The sequence below is a fragment of the Carassius auratus genome, unplaced genomic scaffold (genome assembly GCF_003368295.1).
Source record: "Carassius auratus strain Wakin unplaced genomic scaffold, ASM336829v1 scaf_tig00019316, whole genome shotgun sequence".
NCBI classification, from domain to species: domain Eukaryota; kingdom Metazoa; phylum Chordata; class Actinopteri; order Cypriniformes; family Cyprinidae; genus Carassius; species Carassius auratus.
Window position 1 is genome coordinate 390,449 of NW_020524947.1, and position 26,827 is coordinate 417,275.

At 37.1% G+C, this 26,827-nt stretch overlaps 2 protein-coding genes and 2 long non-coding RNA genes across 6 annotated transcripts; 2 read left to right on the forward strand and 2 right to left on the reverse strand.

Moving 5' to 3' along the window:
• Window positions 1–7,282: 7,282 nt before the first annotated feature.
• On the forward strand, window positions 7,283–9,235 carry LOC113076205 (uncharacterized). Its single transcript, XR_003281137.1, has 3 exons — window positions 7,283–7,828; window positions 8,009–8,159; window positions 8,541–9,235. It is a non-coding gene; the product is annotated as an uncharacterized LOC113076205 (long non-coding RNA).
• A 1,543-nt stretch (window positions 9,236–10,778) lies between these two features.
• On the forward strand, window positions 10,779–12,608 carry LOC113076204 (protein ANTAGONIST OF LIKE HETEROCHROMATIN PROTEIN 1-like). Its single transcript, XM_026248865.1, has 2 exons — window positions 10,779–11,251; window positions 11,642–12,608. Exons 1-2 carry the CDS (start codon window positions 10,938–10,940, stop codon window positions 12,306–12,308), a joined length of 981 nt encoding a protein of 326 aa, XP_026104650.1. The 5' UTR covers window positions 10,779–10,937; the 3' UTR covers window positions 12,309–12,608.
• A 754-nt stretch (window positions 12,609–13,362) lies between these two features.
• Window positions 13,363–15,114, reverse strand: LOC113076206 (formin-like protein 16). Its single transcript, XM_026248866.1, has 4 exons — window positions 14,871–15,114; window positions 14,497–14,757; window positions 14,272–14,367; window positions 13,363–13,833 (listed from the first exon to the last, which is right to left on the reverse strand). The coding sequence occupies exons 1-4, from the start codon at window positions 14,998–15,000 to the stop codon at window positions 13,550–13,552; spliced, it is 771 nt and encodes a 256-aa protein (XP_026104651.1). The 5' UTR covers window positions 15,001–15,114; the 3' UTR covers window positions 13,363–13,549.
• A 752-nt stretch (window positions 15,115–15,866) lies between these two features.
• Window positions 15,867–25,128, reverse strand: LOC113076203 (uncharacterized). Of its 3 annotated transcripts, XR_003281135.1 has the most exons (10): window positions 24,992–25,128; window positions 24,581–24,664; window positions 24,248–24,358; window positions 23,704–23,758; window positions 22,032–22,205; window positions 19,341–19,425; window positions 18,527–18,684; window positions 18,278–18,363; window positions 16,908–16,987; window positions 15,867–16,542 (listed from the first exon to the last, which is right to left on the reverse strand). It is a non-coding gene; the product is annotated as an uncharacterized LOC113076203 (long non-coding RNA). The 3 variants fall into 3 exon arrangements; XR_003281136.1 differs by lacking the exon at window positions 16,908–16,987 and having other exon boundaries at window positions 24,248–24,329; XR_003281134.1 differs by lacking the exon at window positions 16,908–16,987.
• Window positions 25,129–26,827: the final 1,699 nt, after the last annotated feature.

Consider the following 26,827-nt stretch of genomic DNA (forward strand, 5'->3'; position numbering starts at 1 on the left):
GCGAGACTCTTATCGGGCGATAAAAAAAATATCGCCGTTAATCTATTCTCGAAGTTGGGTTGAGAGCTGGGTCTATACTAAGCAAGCTATGATGACTTTCACCTTGATATTTTATATAACTGACTCGCTGAGGACAGCCTAATAAGATGCTCAGGACAGTTGACGGGCCACTGCTGCGCATCGTCACGAAAGCTTATCTTTCTCACGTGTTGTTAAGCCGTACCGCTTGTCGATTTAAACATTAAAGCATCCAAAAACTAGACGCGGAAAAGCTGAACAGAGTAGCGCGTGCCGTTAGGTGCGCACGAGAGAGAGAGAGAGAGAGAGAGAGACGCGTATCACGGACAGCGACACTGAACCGAGCTCTCTTCTGCGAAGTTCACCTCGAAGTTCTTCCTGCACCCGAACGAACAAATGCAAATCGCAGTTTGAACAAACAAAAAGATGTGAAAGAGCCCAATTCAAACCACGGTGTTCTGGTGTTCAGGGCTCGCGCTCGCATCCACCTTGGAAACTCAGTTATTTCTTAAGTAAAAGTAAACAGTTGAGGAAAAAAATGGGATGTGTATTATATTGGATGCGTTCATGGTCTCTTAAAGTGACCGCGCCTAATTTAGCTACTGGCTGCTGTAATGTTAATCCAAGAAAATGAAAATGAAAATCACTCACTGCTCTTGACTGAATTAGTTTGTAGTTTTAACAGTCAAACCAAAAATTATTCAGAAACCAGATATAATTTTTGATATACATAGCAAAACTGTAATAATGTGAGAAATGTTGAAGGTGTCTGAATAAATGTAGGTTTGATTGTATATTTCATTTTTTTCATTGAAGACTATCCAGTGCTATTATTTGGTTTCTGTACCTTGACACCTACAAACTTGAAAAAAAAAAAAAACTTAAACATTGGTGTGAAACAGGAGTAATGTTGTTTGTACCTTGTGCAATGTGGAATTAGTTTACAGCTTTTTCAAGCACTTTGTGATGCATTTTGGAAACAGAAGACAAGCTTATTTTCTAATGCACCACTGATAAACCCCTTCTCAAAGACTTACTGTTTGTCAATTTTATTTGGGTAACACACATATTCTGAATGCCTTCAGGAGAATTCGAATGAGCCATTTTAATCTAGATTAATCTTAATCTAGATTAATCTAGATTAATCTTAATCTAGATTAATCTAGATTAATTTCAAGATCACAGTGAGATTAATCTAGATTAAAAAAATTAATCTATGCCCACCTCTAATATATATATATATATATATATATAGCAGATGTATATCTAAAAGTCTAACAATGCAAACTGCTAAGTAGGGGTAAGTTTAAGGTTGGGTTGGTTAAGGTATAGAATATATCATTGATCAGTATAAAATTAATAGAAGTTTAAATTTGTGAAAGTCCCCACAATTCACAGAAACAAATGTATGTGTAGCGATCCAAGTTACTCTTGAACCTAGGCCCTCTCCCCTCATCAGGGGAAAAAACCAGCCTAGCTTAGTCCCAACTAACACAGTTACATCGGGGGAACCAGACCATACCAAGTATGTTCTAATGACCAAAATACCACATTCACCTTTATTTTTAATATTTACATGTCACCTTTAGTCTGGGTCCTGAGAATGTGCTCCGACTTTTACCTCAAAATGTAACTAATAAACAAAACCAACTTCTAAAACTTAAAGGGACATTTAATTATTGGTGTTTTTTAGTAAATACATTCATTGCATGCAATACAAACCAATTAAAAGACATTACATTCTAATTGAAAACAGACAAAACACACTTCATTTATTAATGAATCAACATTTATTCTACTTTTAACAAATACTAAGCCAAAACATTTTGAACATTACAACAGTTCTTGAACCATGCAGTGTGTTACCAAGTTATGAGCACAGAAAACTGAACACATAAATTCATAGATCAATTGGAAAAGTTGAAGTGTCACATTGAGGATGGGTATAATTAATAATGTTATCAGTGAAAATTATTAATAATTTTCAGTACTCTTATTGATTTAACTCCCCATAATTTGGTGAAAAAAATGAAGACATGATAAAAAGATGTGAAACGTTTCAGTAGTTACTTTGTTATCACTTTTTTTTGCAGAAATAAGTTAAACTGTTTCCTGAGTGTCCTGTATACGAATCACCTGCTGCAAATGTCTGGTGATGTGCTTTAATACTGCTTCATTATCAGAAAATAAACATTAGAAATACCAAAGAACCCCCATTCATGAGCTTCTATGAACATTAAAAAAAAAACTTAAAGGAGTAAAGAAATGAAAAATGAACAATAAAAAGATTTCTAGCATCTCTCCTGTATTATTTGCAAAAAATAAACAGTTTTTGTTCAGAAAAATGAGCATATTGACGTTCTCAGGAGTAAATGTGATCTCTGATTACTGACTGTGGAGAAGACTCTTTCAGACAGTGCTGAGGAGGCAGACTTAAGAGCTGGACAGCCGATAGAGAAGAGGAAGAGTGTCTTTCTTACCCCTGCAGCAGACAACAGGCTCTTCTGAGGGAAAGACAGGAGGCTTGATGCAGTGTTTTGATGTAGAACAAGGCTTCTTCTCAGCACCTGATCTTCTTCAGGAAAGAGTCAGAGACTCAGATTTCTTGCAAACTGGAAACTTAATCAAATTTAGCATATTACTGTAGTCAGGTTTATTGTTTTTATTATAACACATGGCAAAGGTATGAGAAAATGATGTCAGATGTGTTCTTCCCCCTCTTCTTCATCCTGAGTCAGTATTCTTCTCTGGCAGCTGAAAGGGAGGATCATCTTGTTAAACCTATTTGAACATTTGATCAATTTAATGCTTCCTTGCTGTCTTCCCCAAAAAATAAAAAAAAATTAAACTTACTGACTCTACTGAAGACTGGAGTAATGATGCTGAAAATACAGCTGTGCATCACAGGAATAAATTACACTTTAAAAAACAGCATTGTGCATTACTACATTTAAATAAAAACACAACATGTAATAATTGCACACATTCTCAAAATACTTGCATTCTGATGAGAACTTCCTTCCCTCACTGCTGCTTTGTTCAGTCTTTCCCAGATTTCCTCATTTTTCTTCCTTCCCTTGAATATAGACAAACATAAAAAAAAAAAAAAAATAATAATAATTGTAGTGGTCCTAAACCAGTGGTTCCCAACCTTTTTCAACTCGCGGCCCACACAACCAAACACATATGTTTGCGCAGCCCACCGCAAAAAAAAAAAATTAACTGACCCCGCTATTGTTGGGTCAATAACTTAGCACTCAGAAGCTAGATTGTTAACTGTCTTTATTGAATGAACTAGGGCTGTGCGATATGGACGAATAAAAAAAACAATTTTCGATTTCTTTGATAAATTTTGAGATTTCGATTTTAATCACAATTTTGACACACACGGATATGCTTTACAGTCATAAATGCGTTCAGGATGATTTTGAAACATATTTCCAATTAGAAAACCAATTAGAGCTTTATCAAAAAAATGGCATAAGTAAATGACATAAGTCAAAATAATCACTATAGTAAATGTGTAACAAAAGACTAATATAAATAAATAAAAAAATATATATAAATAAATAAATCCTGTGTCAAGTTACTTTTTGTCTTTTTTGCATTTTCATTGTTCTAGAGCTCATTAATTGTAGCAGTGCCTCAGGTGTTGAAATGTATTTGTTATACATTATACAGGTTCACATGTACTCCGTTTGCAGGGTGTATACAGCATGTGTATGTGGTGCAGAAGCAGCAGCGAGAGCACGTTATTGTAGCCCGAAAGCACATTAAAATAATGCACGAGCGCGAATCTCTCTGTTCACACGCAGATTTCCTTTGCTCTGTCACAAAACCAGACGTGCTTGCTCAGATACACGCTGCTCTCATCCGGAGAGATTGTCCACACTTAAAACATGTTTCCTCTCACTTAAACTGCGTCCTGTGCACTCACAACTCTCTCTATGCTCATGTGCTAGATATAAATTATTAATTATTTTTGCACGTTTTTATTTCTAGCCTTTTACCGCGTGCATTGTGAGCGCTCTGATCCTTTAACATGGGCTCGGAAAAAAGATGCATCACAGACAGTGTGTGAAGTTACGTAGGCATATGCCCAGTTCTGTTCTTCTCACGCTAGGCGCGTTGCATTCTGATTGGATTCTGCTGGAGGTCAGGGCCGTGGAAAATCATGCTATAAAGCCATTTAGAAATCGCGCTCGCTCAAATGGTATGAATATTTTTATGTTGTTTTTTTTTATTCTATCTGTTTTCTTTTTATTTATTATATTATTTAAAATCCCATGCTACGTGTACTTTGTTAACCTAACTGATACTTGTTATAGCACTTATATATCATTGCTCTTTTTGTTGTTTTTGATTGCTTCCACTGTCCTCATCTGTAAGTTGCTTTGGATAAAAGCGTCTGCTAAATGAATAAATGTAAATGTAAATGTAATTAATCGCACAGCCCCAGAATGAAATGGCAATGAACAGAAAATATCTTGGGCTGGCACCGGTCAGCAAAACAGGAAAGTGGAGTCAGTGGAGCAAGCGCCAGGAGGGAACACGTTGACAGCCATTTATGCATGTTTGAATTTGTTGTTCTGTAGCAAAAATATAAATATAAATTGGTGGTTTATTCCTTAGTTACAGTTTAATATTTATTTTTGGTTAATTAATTATATATATATGAAATGATGTTATTATGTTACTTAGACATACTTTTACATATATTAACAATATTATCATTTCTTTTAATAGTAATTTGCGGCCCACCTGCAATACCACCTGTGGCACACAGGTTGAAAACCACTGGTATATACAATTTAGATAAGTCACCCAAGACTTTTTTTTTTTTTGATGGTGGCCACAAACTGTGAATCTTCCTTTTTAAGTGGTTCTCCAGCTTCTAAAGGAAAGGCAGAGTATTTTTATCTTATGTGTCCTAGTTAGGAGATTTAGCTTAAAACTTATTCACAAACTTTTATGAGTTTACAATAACTAAAAAAAGGGGGGTGAGTCAATACATAGACTTTTTTTCTTTGTTAAAATCCCAAACGAAGCATGAGTTGGACCTCTTGAAGGTGCAGGAGGAGATCATGGAAAATGCTAACTTTAGCCTGATAGCACTGAAAGCAAACGTGTCACCCTCCCTGCAAATCCAAAGCCACGCCCCTGAATGCACGCAGACCAGACAACCAGAGACAACATTACTACAATTCATCGTGTCATTCAACGGTGAGAGAACTTTATAGCACAGTTAGTACAAGAAGTACAATACTAGGATGGAAGGTCAGGTTGTTGATGTTTTCCTGACATTCACGCTCTGTCGTGATCCACATACGTGTGCACGCTAATGATGTATCGTGACATGCAGGTGGGAAAGGCAAAAATAATTCTTGGTCCTATGCTTTCCACAGAATATATATATATATATATACATTTAGACCACTTAACTTAATGATTGCTATTGGGGTGTGAAGAGACTTTCAAGCAGCATAACAAAAAATGTTTCTGAAGACAACTACTTGAAGTATAATTTCATAGATATTGTTAATAATAACTGTTTAAATTCAAATATGAACTTAATACATATTTATTTAGCAAAGCCCTGTCATTTTAATTAATATTACATAACATTTATTAAAAAGTGTTGCTTCTCCAATTAAGCTCAGTGTGCTCTCTTTAAGCTCTTCCACATTGAACGTCTATGTAAATACTTCATAAACATTATTGAAATATTAACTGATGCTTGTCACTTTAAGTTTAGTCAATCGATTTTCTATGGATTCTGTCAACTCAAATCTACAAACCGCATTTGATATTTGACAACTAGCATCAACTTCTCCATAGTGTAAAAGGGCAAAAATCGTGTAGTGTATTCCAGCCATAACAAATTATAGATTTGACATCCATTTAATAAGAAGCTTCATAATGAAGCTTGTTTCGGTGTTCATCCCCATAAATTAAAGGTTTTATTGGTGTGTTTTATTTGATGTTTGAACTATTACTTGGGGAATGGGGACTAGTATAGAGGACTAGTATGCAATGTGCTTTGATAGCACTTCATTATGAATATATAACTGATCGACATGAATGCCTTGTTGCTTGATTTGTTCTGCTTGTTTTTCTTGTGATTGTACACTCAAAAAAAAAAAGTTTACAATCATTCTTTAAAAATTTTCTGTACTGAAACAAATATATTGTTTTCTAAAAATGTCTGTGTAGATTTTGGTAAGCTTAGACCTTTAAACTATTGCTAGAACTTGTCTGAAGAAAAGGGGTGACAGTGGCTTCTGTGTTGTGGCTCCAAGGCTTTGGAACTCTATTCCCTTATCATTGAGAACTATGGGTTCTTTAGAATATTTAAAAAACACAAGCTTTAAACTAACAGTATGGTCTGAAAGCAAATTTCTGTGATATCTAGTGGCATTGTGAAAGGTGCTATATAAATACATTTTACTTACTTTTAATACTGAACTCTCAAAGTGTACCATATAGACAAATTTACCTTTAAAATGTATGTCATTTCTTACACAAGGCCATACCCCCAGATCCCCCAACAGAACAAGGTCCAGCCTCCACAGTCACAATAACAAATGAAAATCCTGTGGGAAACACAAAGTGATGTGGTTGTGTATGAATAGGGGAGAGCCTTTACACTGCTCAAAATCAGGTAGACTCCTATATTTTTTAAACATTTAAAATGCTTAGAAGCACAGGAGGTGCTCATAAATGCAGTGGTTTACAATTGCGGTCCTGGGGACCCATAGTACTGCACATTTTGTACATTAACTCTAGTTAAACACATTTGATTCAGATAATCAGCTCCTCAGGAAAGAGCTCCATGAACTAAACTAAGCTTGTGTCAGTAAAGAGAGATGTATGAAATGTGCAGTGCTGTGGGTCCCCAGGTCCAGATTTGAAAACCACTGTCGTAAGGCACTGTTGTCGTCTTTTTCATACCACAAGCATACGAGCATCAACTATTTCAACAAAACACCTGAATGGGGAAAAACAAAATCACTTGCAGGCTCTAGAATTAGACTATTAATTAATATCTACAGGGCTCCAGACAAAATATTCAACTAGCAACTGGCTCCTTTAAGAAACAAAATTAGGCACCAAATTATTTATTTTTTTAGGTGCCACAGAATAAACATGTTTTATTTTTATTTTTATGTCCCATCTTTTCTTGTCTTTATCAGCATTTTAATCCACTGTGTAAAAAATGTATTTGTTCATTTAAGATTTGTTAAATCTAAAGTATCAGGTCGGTTTGTGAATGAAACATCCCTAGCATAAAAAGCATGTATGTAAAAAAGGAAAACAAATGCCAATAACGAGCAGATGACAATTTACAGGCCTGTCGCTTGAGGGAGAAAGTCGCAAATTATAAATCCTACTTAATTTCGGCAACCTCGGTCTATAAAAGGTTCTACAATGGTTTATTAAAATTATGGCTAACAGCTAGCATGAGCTGCATTAAGCGCAAGAGGGAGGCTGTCAAACAATCCACTAATGCTGTGTTCACACCAAACGCGAATAGAGCGTCAAATTCGCGTCTACCGCGCTTAGTTTGTATGGAACGCCGTTGGGGACAATTCCTATTATATACAACGCGTGAAATTTGGACGCATTAACACGCACAGTTTGTACGCGTAAATACGAAGTATATGTTCGGGTGTCGCGTCAGACCGCACAACAGCCAATAGCGTTGCTCTATTTAGGATTTAATTTGCATTTGTGATGCGATGGCACGTTGCTGTATACATATATAAACATCAGACGACATTTCTTTCCGTGAGGGATGATGTGCTGTTAGGTAAGCAAATACCTATGCAAACGTCACACGTAACATTTGTTCGTGAATGAGATCGTAATTTTACGTTGCCATGTACATAGGCAAGCGTAAAACTTTAGAGTCAATGATGCATTTATACGTTGGTTGTGATGTCGGTGCTGTGTCATGCTGCGGCATCTCATCCCGTTTGTACTCATGCAGGTTTTTTGTCTCCGGTAACGTGGAAAAGTCGATTGCTCTCTACGATGGCTCTTAGAAATTTTTTATTAAACTGTCAAAGAACTTTTATAGACTGCGTTCAGTTGGCATTCTCTTATAACACGGAGTATGATTTGAATATCATCATAACCAGGTATGTCCAAAACATATTACATTTACAAGATGGCTGACTTCTAGTAACTTGAAATGCTAAATGAAATAATAGAAGATAAATGCCATGCCTTACAACAACAGTGTTTTTTATGTCAAAATTATGTTAAAAGTTCTGTGTTACCATAAACTGGGGACAAGAAGCCACGTTTAAAAACTGTATTAACGTTACTGTATATTTGCTTGCTGCATGGTAATTTTATACTGTCACAGAACACTTTAGCTTCAGAAACCATGTTTAAAACACATACATTTTATTGCATGGTTATTTCCTGGTTGTGGTCTCTGTCTCCCTCTCTCTCTCTCTCAAGCCAACATAAAGATTGCAAGTTTTACTACAACTAGTTATGTTTATGAATTACAGAATGCAGACAATGGCCAGAAGTATGACATGGTCTAGAGTGTGACTACTTGGTCCAGAAACAGAAAATAGTATCCTGAATAGTCTGTCTGAATTCATGGATATTCTGGAAACATTGCCTCAACCGCAAGTTATGCTCTAAATAGTCAGATTGACTGTAATTTTAATATAATGTTTTGTGTTATAATTCATTTTATTCTTCTGTCAACTTCCCCAGGCTTACATTGCTCCATTGGTGAGGGGTTTCTCTGGTCGACCACAATATTCCATTACACAGGAGCAGTTATGTGAAATGATTTGTTCATGGCAGTACTAAATTAAAACAAATCTTCAAAAATACACTTATTTGTGTGAAAAAATTTTTATATTCTGCAAGGTGTTTGTAAAGTTTTGACCACCATATCATGCAAAAATATATAATAAACCCCACACATTTATTCTTGTTTTTAATATTCTCTTCAAAGCAAGCTAAAAGTTTTGAAGCTAATGAGGGTGAAAGATGTTTATGGGCTGTTCATCTGCTTTCTGAGTAAGTAGAAGGGTCTATTTAATGCCCCATAACCACGACTTCAATTGTTCCATTATACACAGCCTTGTCCACATATGTGCATATTATAATGGTTTCATTGAACAAGCATGAAAAGTTGAAACCCTTTTTATTAAAGATCTGTAAAAAATGTGTATAGTTTAAAACATTTATCTAAAAATCCATGTTAAAACTTATAAGACATAAGTGATGTAATAGGCTATATACACATATGTATACATATGTTAACATATGTATATAACATACAACACTGGATACGGCCATAGCCAGGGTTTGATAATTAGTGAGGTCTACGGTGGGGTGTCAATAATTATACATAATAGTGACAATAAATGCCATAAATCATTCAACTTTAATAAATACAATGAACAATAAAGTTAGCAAAGGCTAAATAAATACCGTGGCTATTGTTTTTTCAAAATGATTGGAGTAATCTGTGAGTGGGCCAGCATCAATCTGGTATGAGAGACTCTGGAATGCTGCTTGAAGTCGGGATGTCAGTTTGACTGGAAATAATACACAATATACTGTATGTATACTGTATATATCAGATAAAAATAATCTAATAACAACAATATATTGTAACAATCACAAATTTAACAATTATAACAATAAGGCAAATACAAAAGCAGAAAACAAAGCATCAGTAGCCTATGACAATTTACAAATCTTTATTCAACATTTAAACACAGACACAATCATACCACACATAAACATTACAGAATCACTACAGCAGGCGGACCACATAAACTGTGGGGCAGCCAGTCCAAGTGTAAATAGCAACAGTTGTGGATTCAGTAGACATTAAGATGCTATTTACTTATAAATAGTGACAGATAACATTACTATTTGCTCATCAGTATTGTTGTGCATTAAACATCCTGCAATATAACTGACAGTAAATCATTATATTTATAAAACTATTAAAATCATGGCAACATATTGAGATATTAAAGACCTAGAGCCACCCCTAACCTTACCCTAAATGTAACTTTTATGAATTAAATTGAATTTTAAGTCAAATCATATTTATTGAAAACAAATGCGTTTAATAACTGTAAAGTTATTTAAAAAAAGCACTGTCAGTGGGAATAGAACCCGCGTTAGAACACGTTACGCCACAGAAACCGCTGAATAAAGAGGTGACTTTTTCCACATATAGGGTAGACTGGCCTAGTGTAATTAGTTCTGCCAACAAGTAGGCTATTTGCAGTGGTCCAAATAGACACCTCGAATGTATTAACCAGAGGGGAAATATGGTCGTTGGATAACAGAGACCACTCACTTTACCTACAGGACAAATTCATTTAATGTTACAAAATAATATAATGTTAATTCATGCAGTCATTGAATGTATTTAATCATTGACTCTAAATTATCACCAGTTTAACTAAAACAGAAAAATGTGTATGTCGCACATCAAATAAGACTCAGAAATATTACATGTTCCAAAATGTCATGTTTACACGACGAAAACGTTCGTCTAGAAACACGTAACAAAAAATACACGACCAAAAATTTTGCGTTAAGGCGATACAAACGATCGTGTCTTTAAATAACATGACAAAAAACTTCGCGTTTAGACGTAAAAAACGTTCGCGTTTACACGGACCAAAAAAACGCGTTCAAACTGTGCGTGTTGACGCGGTCAAAAATGACGCGTTTCGTTTATAGTATATTGGCCCCGTGCGCGTTCCATAAGTTTGCCGCTTGACCATTTTGAGTGCATTCGCGCGTCTAGAGCGAAATAGACGCGCGTGAAAAACAAGCGCTTGAAGCGAAATTGACGCGCGTTCGAGGCGAAATCCGCTTCTAGTGGGAGGGGCAAGTGCTAGCGGTTGTCTGTTTGCAAGATGGCTGATGTTGATCGAGTATTCATCGAGAAAGTTACCGCTTTATATTTGCTCTGGAGAGCAGAACAGCGGCGTAGGGGTCAGCGTCACCGTACTTGGGTCCACCAGACCCTCCGGAGGCGTTCCCAGTTTGGTGAGTTTCATCATTTGCTGCAGGAGCTGCGCCTGGATGACGGCCGCTTTCAGCGGTACTTCCGCCTGTCTCGCGCCCAATTTGATGCCCTGTTGTCCCGCGTCGGAGCGAGGATCACTCTCCAGGACACCAACTACAGGCGCTCTATAACAGCTGCGGAGCGCCTGTCCATCTGTCTTCGGTTAGTAAATGTGAAACGTTATGTATTTTAAATGCAGTATATTACATATATTAAATACAGTATGATTAAATACGCTATGCTATCAATGTTTCTCAAACTACGGATAACATTACCACTGTTGGTGCTCTTTCTAGTGATACTCAGTAGGTGTTTGTATTTTAAGTCCTGATTTAATTTTATTTAGACCTCATTTTGTTCTGGTACAATCGTGGGTTAGAGCTGATTGAGACCTACTTTTGTCCTGGTTTAGACCTGGTCTTTCAGTCACAGTTTAATCCTTGTTAATTTGTGATTTTAGGCTTCCTTTAAATTCAATAAAGTGTTACTATTGCAGTGTTACTTATAATAATGTTCTAACATTATAATAATATTTATAACCATGTTTTCTAGGTTTCTTGCCACTGGGGACTCATTCAGGACCATAGCGTCCAGCTACAGGGTGGGTGTCTCCACGGTGTGCCAGATTGTCCCCCAGGTAGTGACTGCCATCTGGGACTGCCTTGTGGAGGACTACATGGCTGTGCCCACCACTGGTGACTGGAGGTCCATCGCAGAGGGATTCCAGGAGCGGTGGAACTTCCCTTTGTGCTGTGGAGCGGTGGATGGGAAGCATGTGGTGATGAAGGCACCCCCCAACTCAGGATCCCAGTTCCACAATTACAAGGGAACCTTCTCCATTGTTCTCCTTGCAGTTGTGGATGCGAAGTATCGCTTCCGGGTGATCGATGTTGGGGGGTACGGCAGGACCAGTGACGGTGGGATCCTGGCGAACTCCGCCTTTGGGCAGGCTCTCCGGACTGGCACACTTCATCTGCCTCCTGACCAGCCTCTACCTGGTGCTGATGAAAGAGGACCCCAGCCCCATGTCTTTGTGGCTGATGAGGCGTTCCCGCTGCGGAGGAACCTCATGCGGCCTTTCCCTGGACGCACCCTTCCTTTGGAGAGGCGTGTCTTCAATTACCGTCTCTCCAGAGCCCGACTGGTGGTGGAGAATGCCAGTGGAGGATGTACCGGCGGCTCATCGAGGTCCACCCTGAAGTTGCGGAGAACTGTGTGAAGGCGACATGTGTTCTCCACAACTTCATGAGGTGTTCGGAGAGGAGAGAGGCACCTGCTGTGAGGGGCGCGGGACAAGCTGGAGAGGAGCCACTGCCAGGTCTGGGTCGGGTTGCAGCAAACTTCTCCTCCAGAGAGGCAGTCCGGGTGAGGGATGTCTTCATGGCACACTTCTCAGCGGAGGGAGCAGTAGCATGGCAGCCGACGGAGTAGTGTTTGAAGTCCTACTGATGACTTCCCCACAACGGCTCTTTTAAGAACCACCCACAAACCTATAAAGAGCATGACTATCTTAAAAGAGTTTTACATCCATTACTAATATATATATACACACACACAAAAAAAAAAAAAAAAATATATATATATATATATATATATATATGTATGTATGTATATATATATTATATTATTATTATTATATAACATTATATTATTGGTTTGTATGTTTTGTTCTGCTTCCTCTGTTTGCAGGTCATGGCTGCACTGTGTCTGGTCTGTCGATCTGTCTGCTCTACTCCTGCTGGCCCAGTTCCAGGCTGTCAGGCGAACAACAACAATGCACATTTAATAATTTTAGACCCTGAGTCATTAGCTTTTTCAAATGGTAGGTTTTCCACATTAGTATATAAGGTAAAATGCTAAAAGCAGGTAAAATGATAAAAAAATTCATAGTTAACATAGCTGAACAAGTTCATTCCTCATTTTATGTATAATTCTATAGGTCTGTGTTCAGGTTATTACTGTAAAATTATGTCATTTATTTTTGTTTTGATGATAAACAGAGCTAGCCTCCAAAATTAATTGACCCTTCCTGTGATTTCTTTGTTTTCCTCACACAACACTGTCCAGACACACTAAAGTATATTGGTTGTCTTAACATTATAATACATGTTTCATATAATCAAGATTTAGATATGGAATAAATAGCATTCAATACAAAATGAATGTGTCATATATTGAAATCAAGTTTTAATGTGATAAAACACTTGATTTGTTGTGCAATAGATCCACACCAGGCATTTGGTCATATTTAAAAATAATTTATTCAGGCCAAACATAAAATAATCTGAATATAAATTTTAAAAAAATACAAGCAATGTACAACCATTTAACTATATAGAGACAGAAAAAAAAGGAGCTCGCTTGGAACGTGGAAGAGCCTCAGGGAACAAAATGAAGGAGAAGAGGAAGGAGGGCATTCTGTGTTTTCTGCAGAGCCTGCTGCCTCATATTTTTTAAAGCCTACTGTGGGCTGTTGGGGTCTGATTGTTCCAAATTTAGCACAACGGTGCTGTTTTCCATCGCTAATTTATAAATTTGAAACTTGATAGTTTCCTTAATATGAGGCTGCATGCTCTGCAGAAAAGGCAGAAGGCTGAGGAGGAAGTGCTCGTCAGCACACTGTGGTGGTAGTGGTGGTGGTGGTGGTGGTGGGGCTGGAGGACGCCTCAAGAGTTGGAGCAGCGTCTGCTCCACCTCCGACGGACCATCACGGGGCCGCCGGGTGCCTCTCCTCCTCTGTTGGCCTGTGAAATCAAAAATACAACACACAGTGCAATGAGAAGACAGAAAGGTGATAATTGAAATAACAAAATTGTCTAGATATTGGGGGAATAATCTGTGCCTATGTGAGTGACATACATAGCCAGTGCTTAAATACAAGGGTGAAATTGTTTTGAACTTGCTTTAACATATTTGACATAATTAAAGTTATACTTCAGACATATAAACATCAGGAAGATAAACATGTAAATGAGCATTAGTTAAAAAGTATGTATGCAGATGGTTGGTGGCACACATTGCAATAGAATTGAGTCTGCATAGACAAATACAATGATTATTAGTAAAGGACTAATTCGCAATTTTTTTGACTATGTGAATGTTAAAGCTATGAGTGGATACTGTACTGATGTTTTCTGCCCATAACATGTTTAAATATTATTTGTACTATTGCCTTCACACACCTGTGGGTACAGCAGCAGGGGGTGAAGAACCAGGGACTGGGGAGACAGGAGAAGCAGCAGGGGATCTCGGATCAGCCTCTTCGTTATCTGTAGGCTCTGCAAAGACAATACTATATGTTAATACAAGACATTGGTAACAATGGTCAAAGAGAGATTACATTATACTCTTCATCTTTAAACAATGACAGTATATATGCCTTGTAAATTGGCTTAATTGAAACTCACCTGTTTCCGTATCCCCTGCTTCCGGCTCTCCCTCTCCCTGGTCCCTGGGGTAGTTGTACTCTGTGACCTGGGTCTCGAACCCCCCCATGTTACTGGTGGTCTCCCGTGGGGTGACGAAGGGCTCAAGGAATCCCAGGATCTGTGAGTACTTCCACTTCTTCACTGACCCTGCTGCTGACCCACTCCTCTTCTCCATCTCCTTCCTCTTCTCCTTCAGGTAGGTGTCCCTGAGGCTTTTCCATTTTTTCCTGCACACGTCCTCTGAATAAACACATTATCTTGTTAGCGAAAAGTAAATAGTTGTAAAAAACGGCGGGAAGGCCGCGGGTCGATAAACGTGTGACTCAAAAGTGAAATGTGTATTTACAACTTACCAGGTTGCCCAATCTCCTCACTGACACTCTTCCAAGCAAGGTCCTTTTTATTCCTGTCTCTATAGAAATAGGAACTTGTGTCATAAATTTCTGGATGACTGCTAACTGATAATATCAGTCGTTCCTCCATGTTGAATGAATGACTCCGGACGGGCCTGCCACCACAGCTGCAAGCAGGCTCCTGATTGGTTAACGCGGCGCGAATTTACGCCAAAGTTCAAATTTTTCAACTCGGGCGGCAGACGCGAATTCGCGTCAAACGCTAAATGCACAAAAAGCACCTTCGCGCTTAACGCGCGTTTTGCGCGAAACGCCCTATTCGCGCGTCAATTCGCGTCATTCGCGCGAACTAGACGCGCGAATGAGGCGAATTCGCGTCTTCCGCGCCGCGCTTAACGCCCCATTCGCGCCGCGAGACCTCCAGACGCGCGTAAACGCGCATTTGCATTGACTTAACATTGAAATCATTCGCGCCAGACGCTCTATTCGCGTTTGGTGTGAATACAGCATAACGTTACAGTTGAAGTTGAAAGTGAATACTGTATACCCAGATAGCACAGGTACGTCGCGGAGACGTCTATGAAAGATCGTAGCATCTGGTGAACATCGCATTCGATCGAATGTTTTTAGCTGTTAATGAGCCGTCTCCTTTACCTCTATACGACGTCTATACGACGAATCTTCAACATTTCAAATTACATGCTGCCACGCAGCGCCGATCGGAGCAAGCAGATAAATGCGGAAAACTAGAGTTTTTAAAGCACTACAATGTCACACAGACGCGACCATTGTTGCAAAGAGCTATTCCAGAAATATAAAGAGGAATATTTTTTTCTGACGAGGATTTGTCAATTCGCCCGCTTCCAGTGTGTGTAGGCGATATCAGTGATTATCTTATTGCGTTGCATCGCTCCACTCGCGTCCAACTAGACACATGCATTTATAATAAAATACAAATACAACCACAACTATAAACACACATTAAACACAAACACAAACATTACAAGCTTGATAATTTGAGTAACACTTTAATTTATACAATGTCTGTGTGAAGGTCAAAGGTTTGTGTGGTTCTTTGATTCCATTCAATACATTGAAATCAAAGCCATTTTCATATTCTTATTTTCTTCCAAATAATGATGCTCATAATTTCCAATGAGAAAGTAAAAGGTGACAAAGGCATAGAAAACCCTTGATGTTTAACTGAACAAGGAAGAAGCCTTCGGATGAAAACCCTATACAAATGTTAATTTGATTCATATTGCCTCATAGAATTAATGATACTGACAAAAGTCTCATACTTGATTATGACAGTTAATACTCCACTTTATTTTCTAGTGAAAAAAAATAAACTGAGCCTGTAATAAACTTTAAAACAATCTTTAAATAATAAAACATTAAGGACACACTTTAATGTATTAACTGCTGAAAGCATCGAGGTGGTGGGGGGGGGGGGGGCTGACTTTATTCACAACATAACAGAGTACATAATAACTGTCTCAAAAAAAATAATAGAAAGATCTCTATTAGAATAATCCATAACATTTGCAATGGACAAGGTGTAGACTGTGAACTGGTTATGGACTGCACTTAATGAAACTGTTGCAAGATGGATGTGGGAATGATGGAGGGCTATAGGTGGATCTGTGCTAAGGATGTTGTCCTAGGGTGTCTGGTGGAGAAAAGAAGAGGAAAAAAAATGTTAGAGCATTTTATAAGGAAATAATGTTACTGAAAACTTACTGTGTAAACAATAATACAATACTGGGCAGTGAACATCATGTACAATGCACACAATACTGTCAACGACCTCTGTACTAGATACTACACAGCTGTGCCACTGAAATCAGATTCATGAACATGATTGTCACAATATTTATTTGAATAATGTTTTTGGGTGAACCATCCCTTTAAGGTCCATGTTTGATAGAGATAATTGCTCATTAAGCAGTATCGCTGTGAAAGCTGACAGTAATGAATAAAACTGAACAAAGTTCTTCTGACTACCATACAATCAAACAGCACAGAGCAACAAACCCAAAGATGAACTGTGTATGTGTGCCCAAACTGTGTGCCCCTACATCCTTCCCGATTTTGTCCTCCAAACAATGTGAAAACTGAAGTCAAAGAAAACAAATATAGTGAATGTATTTATGTAAGTTGTGCTACACATTAGCCAAAAAAAGGGTTAAAATACAAACATGACATTGTAAAACAAAAAAACTCTTTGCTTGCCATTTTAAAGCATAAAACATAAAAAATCCTAAAAACAAAACACCCATTAAATGTTAACTGTTATGGGGAACATGTATTCACGTTAATATACCCGTATATTCTGAAAATAGTACATTTAACATAGCAATTGTTTTACGTGTAGTAACTGTAGTAATTACATGTATACTCCTTTACATTTAATGCTCTCATAAATATAACATAGAATATTAAACCTACATTTAAAATAAATATTTTAGTACAACGTAAATTGTAGTCAGAATCATTGCACTCCTATTCTCTTCAATTATTTCCAAAATTAGACAAGGACTCTACCATCAAATGTAAGTTGTGCTCTGGAGAAACATGACTCAGGTCCACACACATCTGTCAAAGCATCTGTCAGAGCAAACTGCAAATAATATTTCTTTACTGAAGCATTTTCTCCGCTACTTTCAAGTTTTGTACTCTGTATGTGACCCAAATAATCCTATCTACTCCGAGTTATAAAAGATGCAGCTGGTTCAGATTTAACAGAAGACTTTTAATTGTATGGATGTCGCCATCTTTGATAATACTTTACTATACTACTTTCCTTTAATTAGAGCAGCGGTTCTCAGTTCCAGTCCCCGTGCCCACCAGCTCTACATATTTTTGTAAGTCTCTCTTTTTGATTCAGATAATCAGCTCGTTAGAAGAGAGCTCTGTGCATAACCTGTGTTCCCATTGACATGGTCCCTACAAAGTGTTCATTGCTCCCTACTCCCTTAGCAGGGGATATCTGTTGAAGTTTAACTCACTTCAAGAACATTCATTCATGGATTTGTGCTGCACAACATATTCACAAACAGACAAGTGTGACTTCATATACCTCTGTAAATAAATACAATTTAAATACTGCTTGACTTTAGTTACTTGTTCATATAGTTACTTTTTCACACAGACAGCAATCGAAACACTATTGTAAGCAGTTGTGTGCAGAGAACATTGAGACTCACATCTGTAAGTAGATGCGGAAAATAAAAATAAAGAAAATAAAATGTGGCATTTTATCAAATTAATCTAGAACATTATTTAATTAAGATAATTGGTTGCAGCCTAAAAATTACCCATTCAAATATAGACAACAGTGTGCTAAACAACTGTTTACATATAGGAAGAGGTTTGGTGGTGAACAGTGGGAGAAAGATCCTCACCCAAAGTTTGGCCTGTAATATCCACAGCTGGTGCACCCAGAGGTTCTGGTGAGCTGGCTGCAGAATGAAGGAGATCCGCTCAAAATCTGCTTTACAACATTAAATCTTGGTTATATGAGGTAATTCTTCTTGAGTGGTCTAATGGTACTCAATGGAAGTTTGTTTGACACCCCCAAGTTGTTTTGGTATACAAAAATACAGTCAACATTGTTGAAACAACAACAAACAACAACAACAAAAAATATATACCTGAAAGAGGAGTTTGTGGGAGAAGAGACAACTAGATCTGTATAGATTAGATCATGGTGGTCTCCATAAATAGACCGGTTGCAAAAGGATGATGGAAGGACTACAGCCAAACATCAGGACAGAAGTCTGCATGAGTCGGGTAAGCAGAATAGATTGCACTGTAAATAAACATCATTAAAACAAATGGTAAAGTCACTAAATCAAAGCAATTTTGAACTAACTATATGACATTATCACACACACAGGTTTTTTTAAGAGCTATAACTTGAGTCTCTTTGTTTATATTTATGCGTGTTATGAGAAATCTGGCAATCAGAGATGCAGGATGCTAGTTTTTATTTTTAAATTACCCCTTCAATGTCTTCATTAAGAAATGTTCAAGAAAATGTCACTTTTATAGCAAAAGGCAATAAATATCATTATTATTATGATTATTCTCTATATTGCACAAGGCTGAGCGAAAAACTGTGCATAATGTGCACATGCATGTCTTTAGGTCACAAGGTTTGGAATTTTATGGATTTATAGTATTGCATACATTTACATTTCTAACAATTATAGAACATAAAATAATATTCTTTGTTTTTTTTTATTTTGCCATGCGTTTAACGTGACGTGTATCGCAGTTGATTTGGGATCAAATTTGTTTGTTGCTAACTGAACATGCACCGCGGTTGGTTCCAAAACGCGTTGCTTCAACATATGGTCGGTTAAAACGGTTTAAAATTAGTTCACTATTAAAAACCTTTCAACAATCTCACCAATGACAAACATACTATCATAAATCTATACATTTCCACCTTTCATACTTTACCTCTCAACCATAACTCCACCACATCTTGCCCTGAGGACTTCTTCATCCCTTGGCTCATTGGCGACTCGCGCGCGTACATCGCCACCTATGGGGTTGCCCAATTTATAATAATAAAAAAAAGGAACTCTCAGTCTGGGAAGAAAATAAAGAAGTAAAACAAAACAAAAAATTATATGGCTTATATTTTTGGTAACACCATTGCTTTGAATATAATAGGAAAACACTATTATTATTATTATTATTATTATGTTTAATGCAAAGTTAACGCTGTGTGTCATTATATCATTGTACATAAAAAAAATATAAAAAAATGAAAATAATTATTTTTCTTAAAACTTAAATTCTTACTCGCGTGCCAAGCCCGCGAAACCGGGCAGCGGTCCTATATAAGCAGGGGTCTGTGCCCAGCGCGCACAGCCTGACTCAACTTTGAGTGACATCCCCAGCAGTGCCTTTTCCTGAGGTAAATTACTTTTTACTTAACCTATTTAGTGAAATGACTTTTTAAAAGTATGGACCGACAACAAAAGTAAATGACATTTAAAACTATGAAGAAAGAAAGTAATAAATTGTAATTATAATAACAATCCGTCTGAGGGAACAGTTCGTTTTTCTGAGGGTTATACTACTAAAATAAATAGCAGACGTTTTAACTCATGAAACCAGTTAAATTGTAGTAAAAATTGGACTTATAGAAATTTTTCTTTTCCGTTAATTGTATCACATTTCACGAAGACGATTTTCCGTCGTTTAATATATAGTTACAGGCCGCTCATCAGCGCCGTTAAACACCGAAATGCCGTTACATCCGTGTGACGTCATTGCTGATAGAGCCAATCCGCTCCGTTTGAGAGACGCTCTTTCATTTTAGAGTTATGTCATGTTAACATTACTTTAAAAGAGACCAATCATACAATTATTCTTAATAATATCTTCATTATTCACAATTGTATGGAAAGTAGTGCGTTGTCACTTGTCAGGTTTAACCGCGAGCGCGTAAACCCTTTCTCTAACACACGCTGGCGCGTGCACTTAGAGAGAGAGCGAGAGAGAGACAGACAGAGAGAGAGAGAGAGATAAAACTCATAAGCCTTGACACCTTTATAGAAATCGGTGATTCTCAAGAATGAAAATGCATTTTTACTTTGGCTTATTTGTTAGTGGGCTGTAAGGTCTCATCAGAAACATTGCTCTGCATTCTTCTTCTTATCATGCTTTATTAAATAATATTATACATATCCATCAGAGACTATAAACTTTGGGATTTAATAGACTACAGTGAAATTAATTATCTTCTCTCTCTTTTTCAGTGTCGATTGCCGTCTTATTGTTGTAAGTGGAGTCAACGTCATTTCTTATTTGCCAGATTTATCACAACATGTTTAATCAATAATCACTGATGAAAGTGAAAACATAATGTGTACAGATATATCTCACTCGTATGCGTTGTTCTTTTTCTCTCTTTTCTTGTTTGTCTACAGTAGCTACATACACCACAACGGCTCTTTTAAGAGCCACATCTTGAGAACGTCTTTGACTTTGTAAGTATATATTTTAAATGACCACTCAGTATTTGGGTTTAGATCAATTACAACAACATCATACAGCATGTTAGTAATGTCTTAATGAAGACACTAAAGGAATACATAAAGGAATAAAAATAAAAAAATTATTAAATGCATGTATGAATGAAATGGAAACAAAACTAGCATCGTGCATCTGATTTGCCAGATTCATCATAACATCCTAATTAATCAATAACCACTGATGAAAGTGAAAACATTTTAATGTGTACAGACATATCTTACTCGTATGCGTTCTTCTTTTTTGTCTACAGCAGCTACATACACCACAACGGCTCTTTTAAGAGCCACATCTTGAGAACATCTTTGACTTTGTAAGTATATATTTTAAATGACCACTCAGTATTTGGGTTTAGATCAATTACAACATCATGCAGCATGTTAGTAATGTCTTAATGAAGACATTAAAGAGATTCTTACATACATAAATACTAGCATCCTGCTAGTCTCTGATCTCTGATTTGCCAGTTTCATCATAACAATTGATTTTTGATACCAGGAATTCACATTTTTAAACGGATAGTTCACCCAAAAATGTTAAATCTGTCATTAATTACTCAACCTCCACGTCATTTCTATTTTCGAAACACAAATTAAGAAACAACACACGGCTGGCCCTCTACCTGAATGTTTTCATGGATCTTCACAGTACAAAGAAATAAAAACCTGCTCTTACACTCTTAAACTGGACCAGGCCAACAGTTTTGTTTACATTGATGGGAAAGTTGCAAAGCTGCAAAATATAATTTCAGCGAAGGACATTTACGTGGCCTACACTACCTTCAACAATCATGAACCTTTTTTTGATTATCCCCTTCCATCCTCAGAACTTGGTATTCATCTAGTTGATGGCATCTCAGGACCAACACATTTCTGCAAGTTTGAGAACATTGAGGCGAAAGCTTTCTTAGTTCCTTATGACCGTAATTTTGTTTCAGTCCCTCTTTTACACACACACTAATTTTTATTTTTTTTTTGGACTTGCTACTTTTATTTTGGGTAACTGAATCATGCATATGAACAACTGAAATGTAATAAGAATCGTTACACTTTATGGGGCTTTAGGTTGTTCCAGCTAAAATAAAACAACAACAAAAAGAACATGTACCTGATAGTGGAGTTCGTCGGAGAAGGGAGTACCGGTCCTGTAGCAAAGTCCTGGTACTCAGATGGCCACTCATGGTGGCCTCCATACAAAGACTTGGACCGGTTACTAAAGAGCGTCAGGTTGATGGAGGCACCACAGCCAGATAAGGGTTGGACCAAGCATCAGGCCAGAATTCTACATGAGTCGGGTAAGCAAGTTAAAATACACTTTAAATAAACATTAAAACAGATGACAAAATTACTAATACATGATATTCCACAGCTTAAGGTTTTCATGAATTAAGTTCACATACTGATAATTCACATATTGATAATTTCAGCATCATTTGACAACATTTCCAAAAAATGGAAAAGGGCATGCTACACTTCTGACATCTCAGAATCTGAAAATTCTATAAAAAGAATTCACAAGTAAGTTGTAAAAATACATATTTCACTTTAAAAAGATACATTGAAAAGTAATTTCAACAAACAGTAATATTCAGTCTTCTGAAACTATAGAAAGTTTATGTGAGTAACAGATAAATTTATTTACTTATAATCTTGAATTCAGCCCTACCTTTTCACTCACAATTAGTAACCAGCCATGTTCAGTTTCTAATGCAGGGCTCGACATTAACGCTTTTCAGCTTGTCCGGGACAAGTGGATTTTGTGAAGGGGCAAGTGAAAGAATTGTACTTGACCGACAGGACAATTAACCTCATTAAAATTTGAATAAACAATAACTAGGGCAGCACGGAAACTTTGGCGAGAATGACTCTGATTGTATTACTTTCAGTGTAAACTCTGTTTAAGGTCACATAAGTTGAGGCTCGTACAGCCTGTCTGACTCGTGGAGAAATCAAAACTATAAGCGCAACAGCACACACAAAGAAACAAATGTGAACAAACATAAATATTGTAATTCCATCAGGTGCGTGATTTCACATAGAGCAGCTGTTACTAAACAGAGCCATTGATCACAGACATGCTGTGCAAATCCTAGCATATAATGAACTTGGATTTGCGCAGCTTGTCTGTGAACCATGGCTCTGTGTAGTAACAGCTGCTCTATGTGAAATCACGCACCTGATGAAATTTACCGCTGATTAGAGAACCAGCTTTACTGAAGAGATGTGCATTAATCATCGGCTGATATATATCGTGCACCCCTATTTAACAAAGTCTATACTAAAATTATTTTAGTCCACCAACGTTAATCCGGTCATTTATCTCCAGTCTGGTTTAATTGTCGGACTAAAATCACAGATTTTGCGATATGATTGGTCAGCCTGCATGTCAATCAAACTTTCTGCAAAGGGTCAATTTTGCCAATTTTTTTGCCACATTCACGTAAGAAGAGCTTTTTTATATATATTTTGGCCTTTTCCTAACCTTCCTGGGTTATTGTACGGTGTCAGAAAACCTGTATATAGACCACAGAAAGTAGTATGCACCCTTTTTGGAGTTTGAATTGGAAAAGGAAATTACACTGTATTTGTTGCTTTTTTTTTGTTTTTGATTTCTTTTAAATTGACAAACATGCTAGTTTATTACCTATAGAATCCATTTTTGTAAAATAATCTAATTCCCTGATTTTGCTCTTAGAAAGAAAACATTCTCATCAGATGATGAGCTTCATGAAACCCCCAAAAACAAAAGTTAAAATGAATAGAGACAAAAATCCACCTACACCAAAAATCCAGCCCGCACCAAAAGTCCCGCCTGCACCAAAACCTCCAGCACCTCTAAAATACATCAAGACAAAAGGTAAAAATACAATAAAACAGTTAAATGACTAAGGCATAATAGTGTGTGACTGCTGAGTGCTATTCTTTTTCAGGTCCTGTTGTACGACCTCTGCTTACAACAAGCAAAGCAGTGAACTCTTTCAGCAATTGTGAGTTTTAAATTGAGAAAACTGATATTTGTGGATGTTTTGTTCCATGCTCAAGAATGTTCCTTAGCCATGGTAAGATCAATGTATAGCACAGGCTCTCGTGATTTGTTGGTTTACATCACTTTTCTTTTTCAGCGTCACCCAATTCTGTTGCTATTTTAACAGTTTAGGACAGAAACTACTATCATTACATTCATAACTTGAGGATTTACATACTAATGATGATTTAATAATAAACATTTGGTTGCCAATTAGAAGTGATAGCAATCTCAAGCTTTAGTAAGGCTTTGTGTAGTACAAAATCTTGTTTTGTGAGGCAGACATAACATCTACATACCAATTCTTTCAACAGCACTTGTTAATCACCACCAAAGGGCCATGGAGAAGCCAGAGCAGGCCCGTTTTGAGACTTTCCCCAGCTGTCAAGGTAACAGGCTCTACATGAGTACTGTAAACACAATGTAAAAGCTGTAAATTCACTGCATTTATGACAACTCAAAAGCCTGACTCCATAACAGGGTGGGTCAAGTTTCCGATTGCTGAATAAATAGATGACATGCAGTTTGTAAACTTATTATTCAAGTTGATTTTCTGATCATATTTTTATTCCTTTAATGAATAAAAACCAGCCATTAAAATGAATGTGTCATGTAAAATTATTTAAATTTACCAGTTCCATCATTGTCAGCTCCAGATGTTCCCGTGAGCTTCTCCCAGGCAGATGAGCCACAAGATCATTGGGGTGAACACTCACCTGACATTCAAGGTAAAAAAAAACAAAAAAACAATTAGTATTTGGTAAAAGAAAACAAAAAGGACAATTACTGTACACACATAAGGTAATTCAGCATGTTATGTACAATCTGTCAGAGAATGCATTTTCTTTGCTGGGACCTTCAAGTTCCAAGCAAGAAAGAACACAGCGTAAGTTGTATGACTCACTTTTGGTAAATACTGTAGGATTTCATCTAGGTTTACTATAGAAAATGTGCTCTTGTTTAAAGCAAAAAATTTAAAGCTAAATAAGCTAAAATACAAAGAAATAGAGAGCACAATTCAGTTGAAGCAGCAGAATGAGTACCTTTTGTAATGTTAATGAGCTTCTCTCATTCAGACCGCCAGCTGGAAACTTGGGAAGAACACCCATCTATCACTCAAGGTAAAAAACATTCATTAGTATATGGAGGAAATCAAAAACACAATTGCAAATGAGTCATGGCCTAACACAACCTAATACAGTTTTTTTTTTTCACTTTTCTAATTAGAGAACAAATTCTCTGCCTTAAGACTCTCTCAAGACCAAAGACCATCAACCACACAACAAGGAAGAATGCAAAGTAAAAAAAATAAAAAAAGTCAATTTCAGTCATTACTAGGGTATCACTAAAAGGGGTCATATGCTATTTTAAAGACCATTATTTTGTATATTTGGTGTAACAGAATATGTTGACATGTTTTAATTTTGAAAAAAAAAAAAACATTTTTCAAATACTGTACACTATTGTAGTTCCTCTATGTCCCGCCTCTCTCAAAAACGTCATTTTCAACAAAGTCCCTCCTTCCGTCAAGCACAGGCTGCTCTGAATGGCCAACTGACCCAATGCATTGTTATTGGGCGAACATCGCAAGCACTCGTCGGAAATGCAACGCCCCTTTCCATAATTGCAAGCTTCATCTTTCAAAGTAAATATCAAGACTGTTAATAATGTCCTTCGTTTTACCATCAGTTCAAGCCCGAAAGGGGAACAGAGTCACGTGACAGACACAGTGATGATGCAGTACACAAGCCACGGTTAAGACAGCTTATGTGCTATGATTTCTGACAGTCTGTTTACTCTGCTGTGATGTTACCCTCACACACACACGTAGTCACACAACATGTTACTCTACGCTGCACAAAACTCTGCATTTGAACAGTCAATAGCAAACACTTAAACTATTAAGAAAACACTTAAAGTAGCTGATTCAGAATAAGCACCAGATTCAATTCAAGTTTATTTGTGTAGCGCATTTTACTATACAATCGTTGCAAAGATTGTCATAGCAAAGTCGGAATTTACCTTTTTTTCTTTTTTTTTTTAAATAGCGCACAGCCAGCCTTGTACTCTCCTAGGTTCACAAAACTGTCATCCATTAAATGTGTTGTACAAATTTGAACATCTGGGCTGTTCTGTTGTAAATAAATCTTAACAATGATTCCTCATTGCATATACTTTCGGAAGGCCACATAAAGAGCTTTTGCTTCGAAACACAAAGCATCTCCCTGACATGACTGCTTTAACACTAACTGCGGTTCCTGAAACCACACCTTTTTTTTTGAGTGAACATTGGGCGGCATTACGCAAAATATTTCCACATCTTGACGTAGATGTGTAGGGGCGTGTTTGAATGAGCCGTTTAGCATGGTCTGGATCAGCCTTATCTTTTAGATAGAATAAATCCTTTAGTGGGAGACTTTAAGCTTTGTAACTCTGTAAGATCTATACATGTACAAATACCTACATAACACACTGAAGAAAAGGCAAAAATAGAAATCACATTATATGACCCCTTTAGGAGCCCTTGAGCCAGATTTACTAAACAAGGCCAATTAGCATTAGAGCACAATTCCATAAATTTGCCGATGGAGGGAAAATTATGCGTGCCGATTACTGACAATGCAAACTTACAGAAGACAGACGAAGCCAGATCATTCCCACAATAACCAGTGCAATCTACCAAGTCCAGCGCAAATTACCACCTGCTTTAAGAAGTGCCTTTTTTGGTCATTAAAAATATAGCAAATACAAATAATTTGAAGAGCACAAAATGTTATTAAATCATTGCGTTATTCATCTTAATACTCACCTCCCATAAATTTTGTGTCTCAAAGGAAAACTACTACAAATGCATATTCAAGGTTAAACGCAAAAAACAA

Bases quoted from the DNA above. Each gene is read 5' to 3' on its own strand.
- LOC113076204 (XM_026248865.1), top strand. From the start codon at position 10,938: ATGGCTGATGTTGATCGAGTATTCATCGAGAAAGTTACCGCTTTATAT. The intron at 11,252-11,641 runs GTTAGTAAATGT...CATGTTTTCTAG, and splicing joins CGCCTGTCCATCTGTCTTCG to GTTTCTTGCCACTGGGGACT.
- LOC113076206 (XM_026248866.1), bottom strand. From the start codon at position 15,000: ATGGAGGAACGACTGATATTATCAGTTAGCAGTCATCCAGAAATTTAT. The intron at 14,758-14,870 runs GTAAGTTGTAAA...GTGTTTATTCAG, and splicing joins TGAGGAGATTGGGCAACCTG to AGGACGTGTGCAGGAAAAAA. The intron at 14,368-14,496 runs GTGAGTTTCAAT...TTGTCTTTGCAG, and splicing joins AGCAGGGGATACGGAAACAG to AGCCTACAGATAACGAAGAG.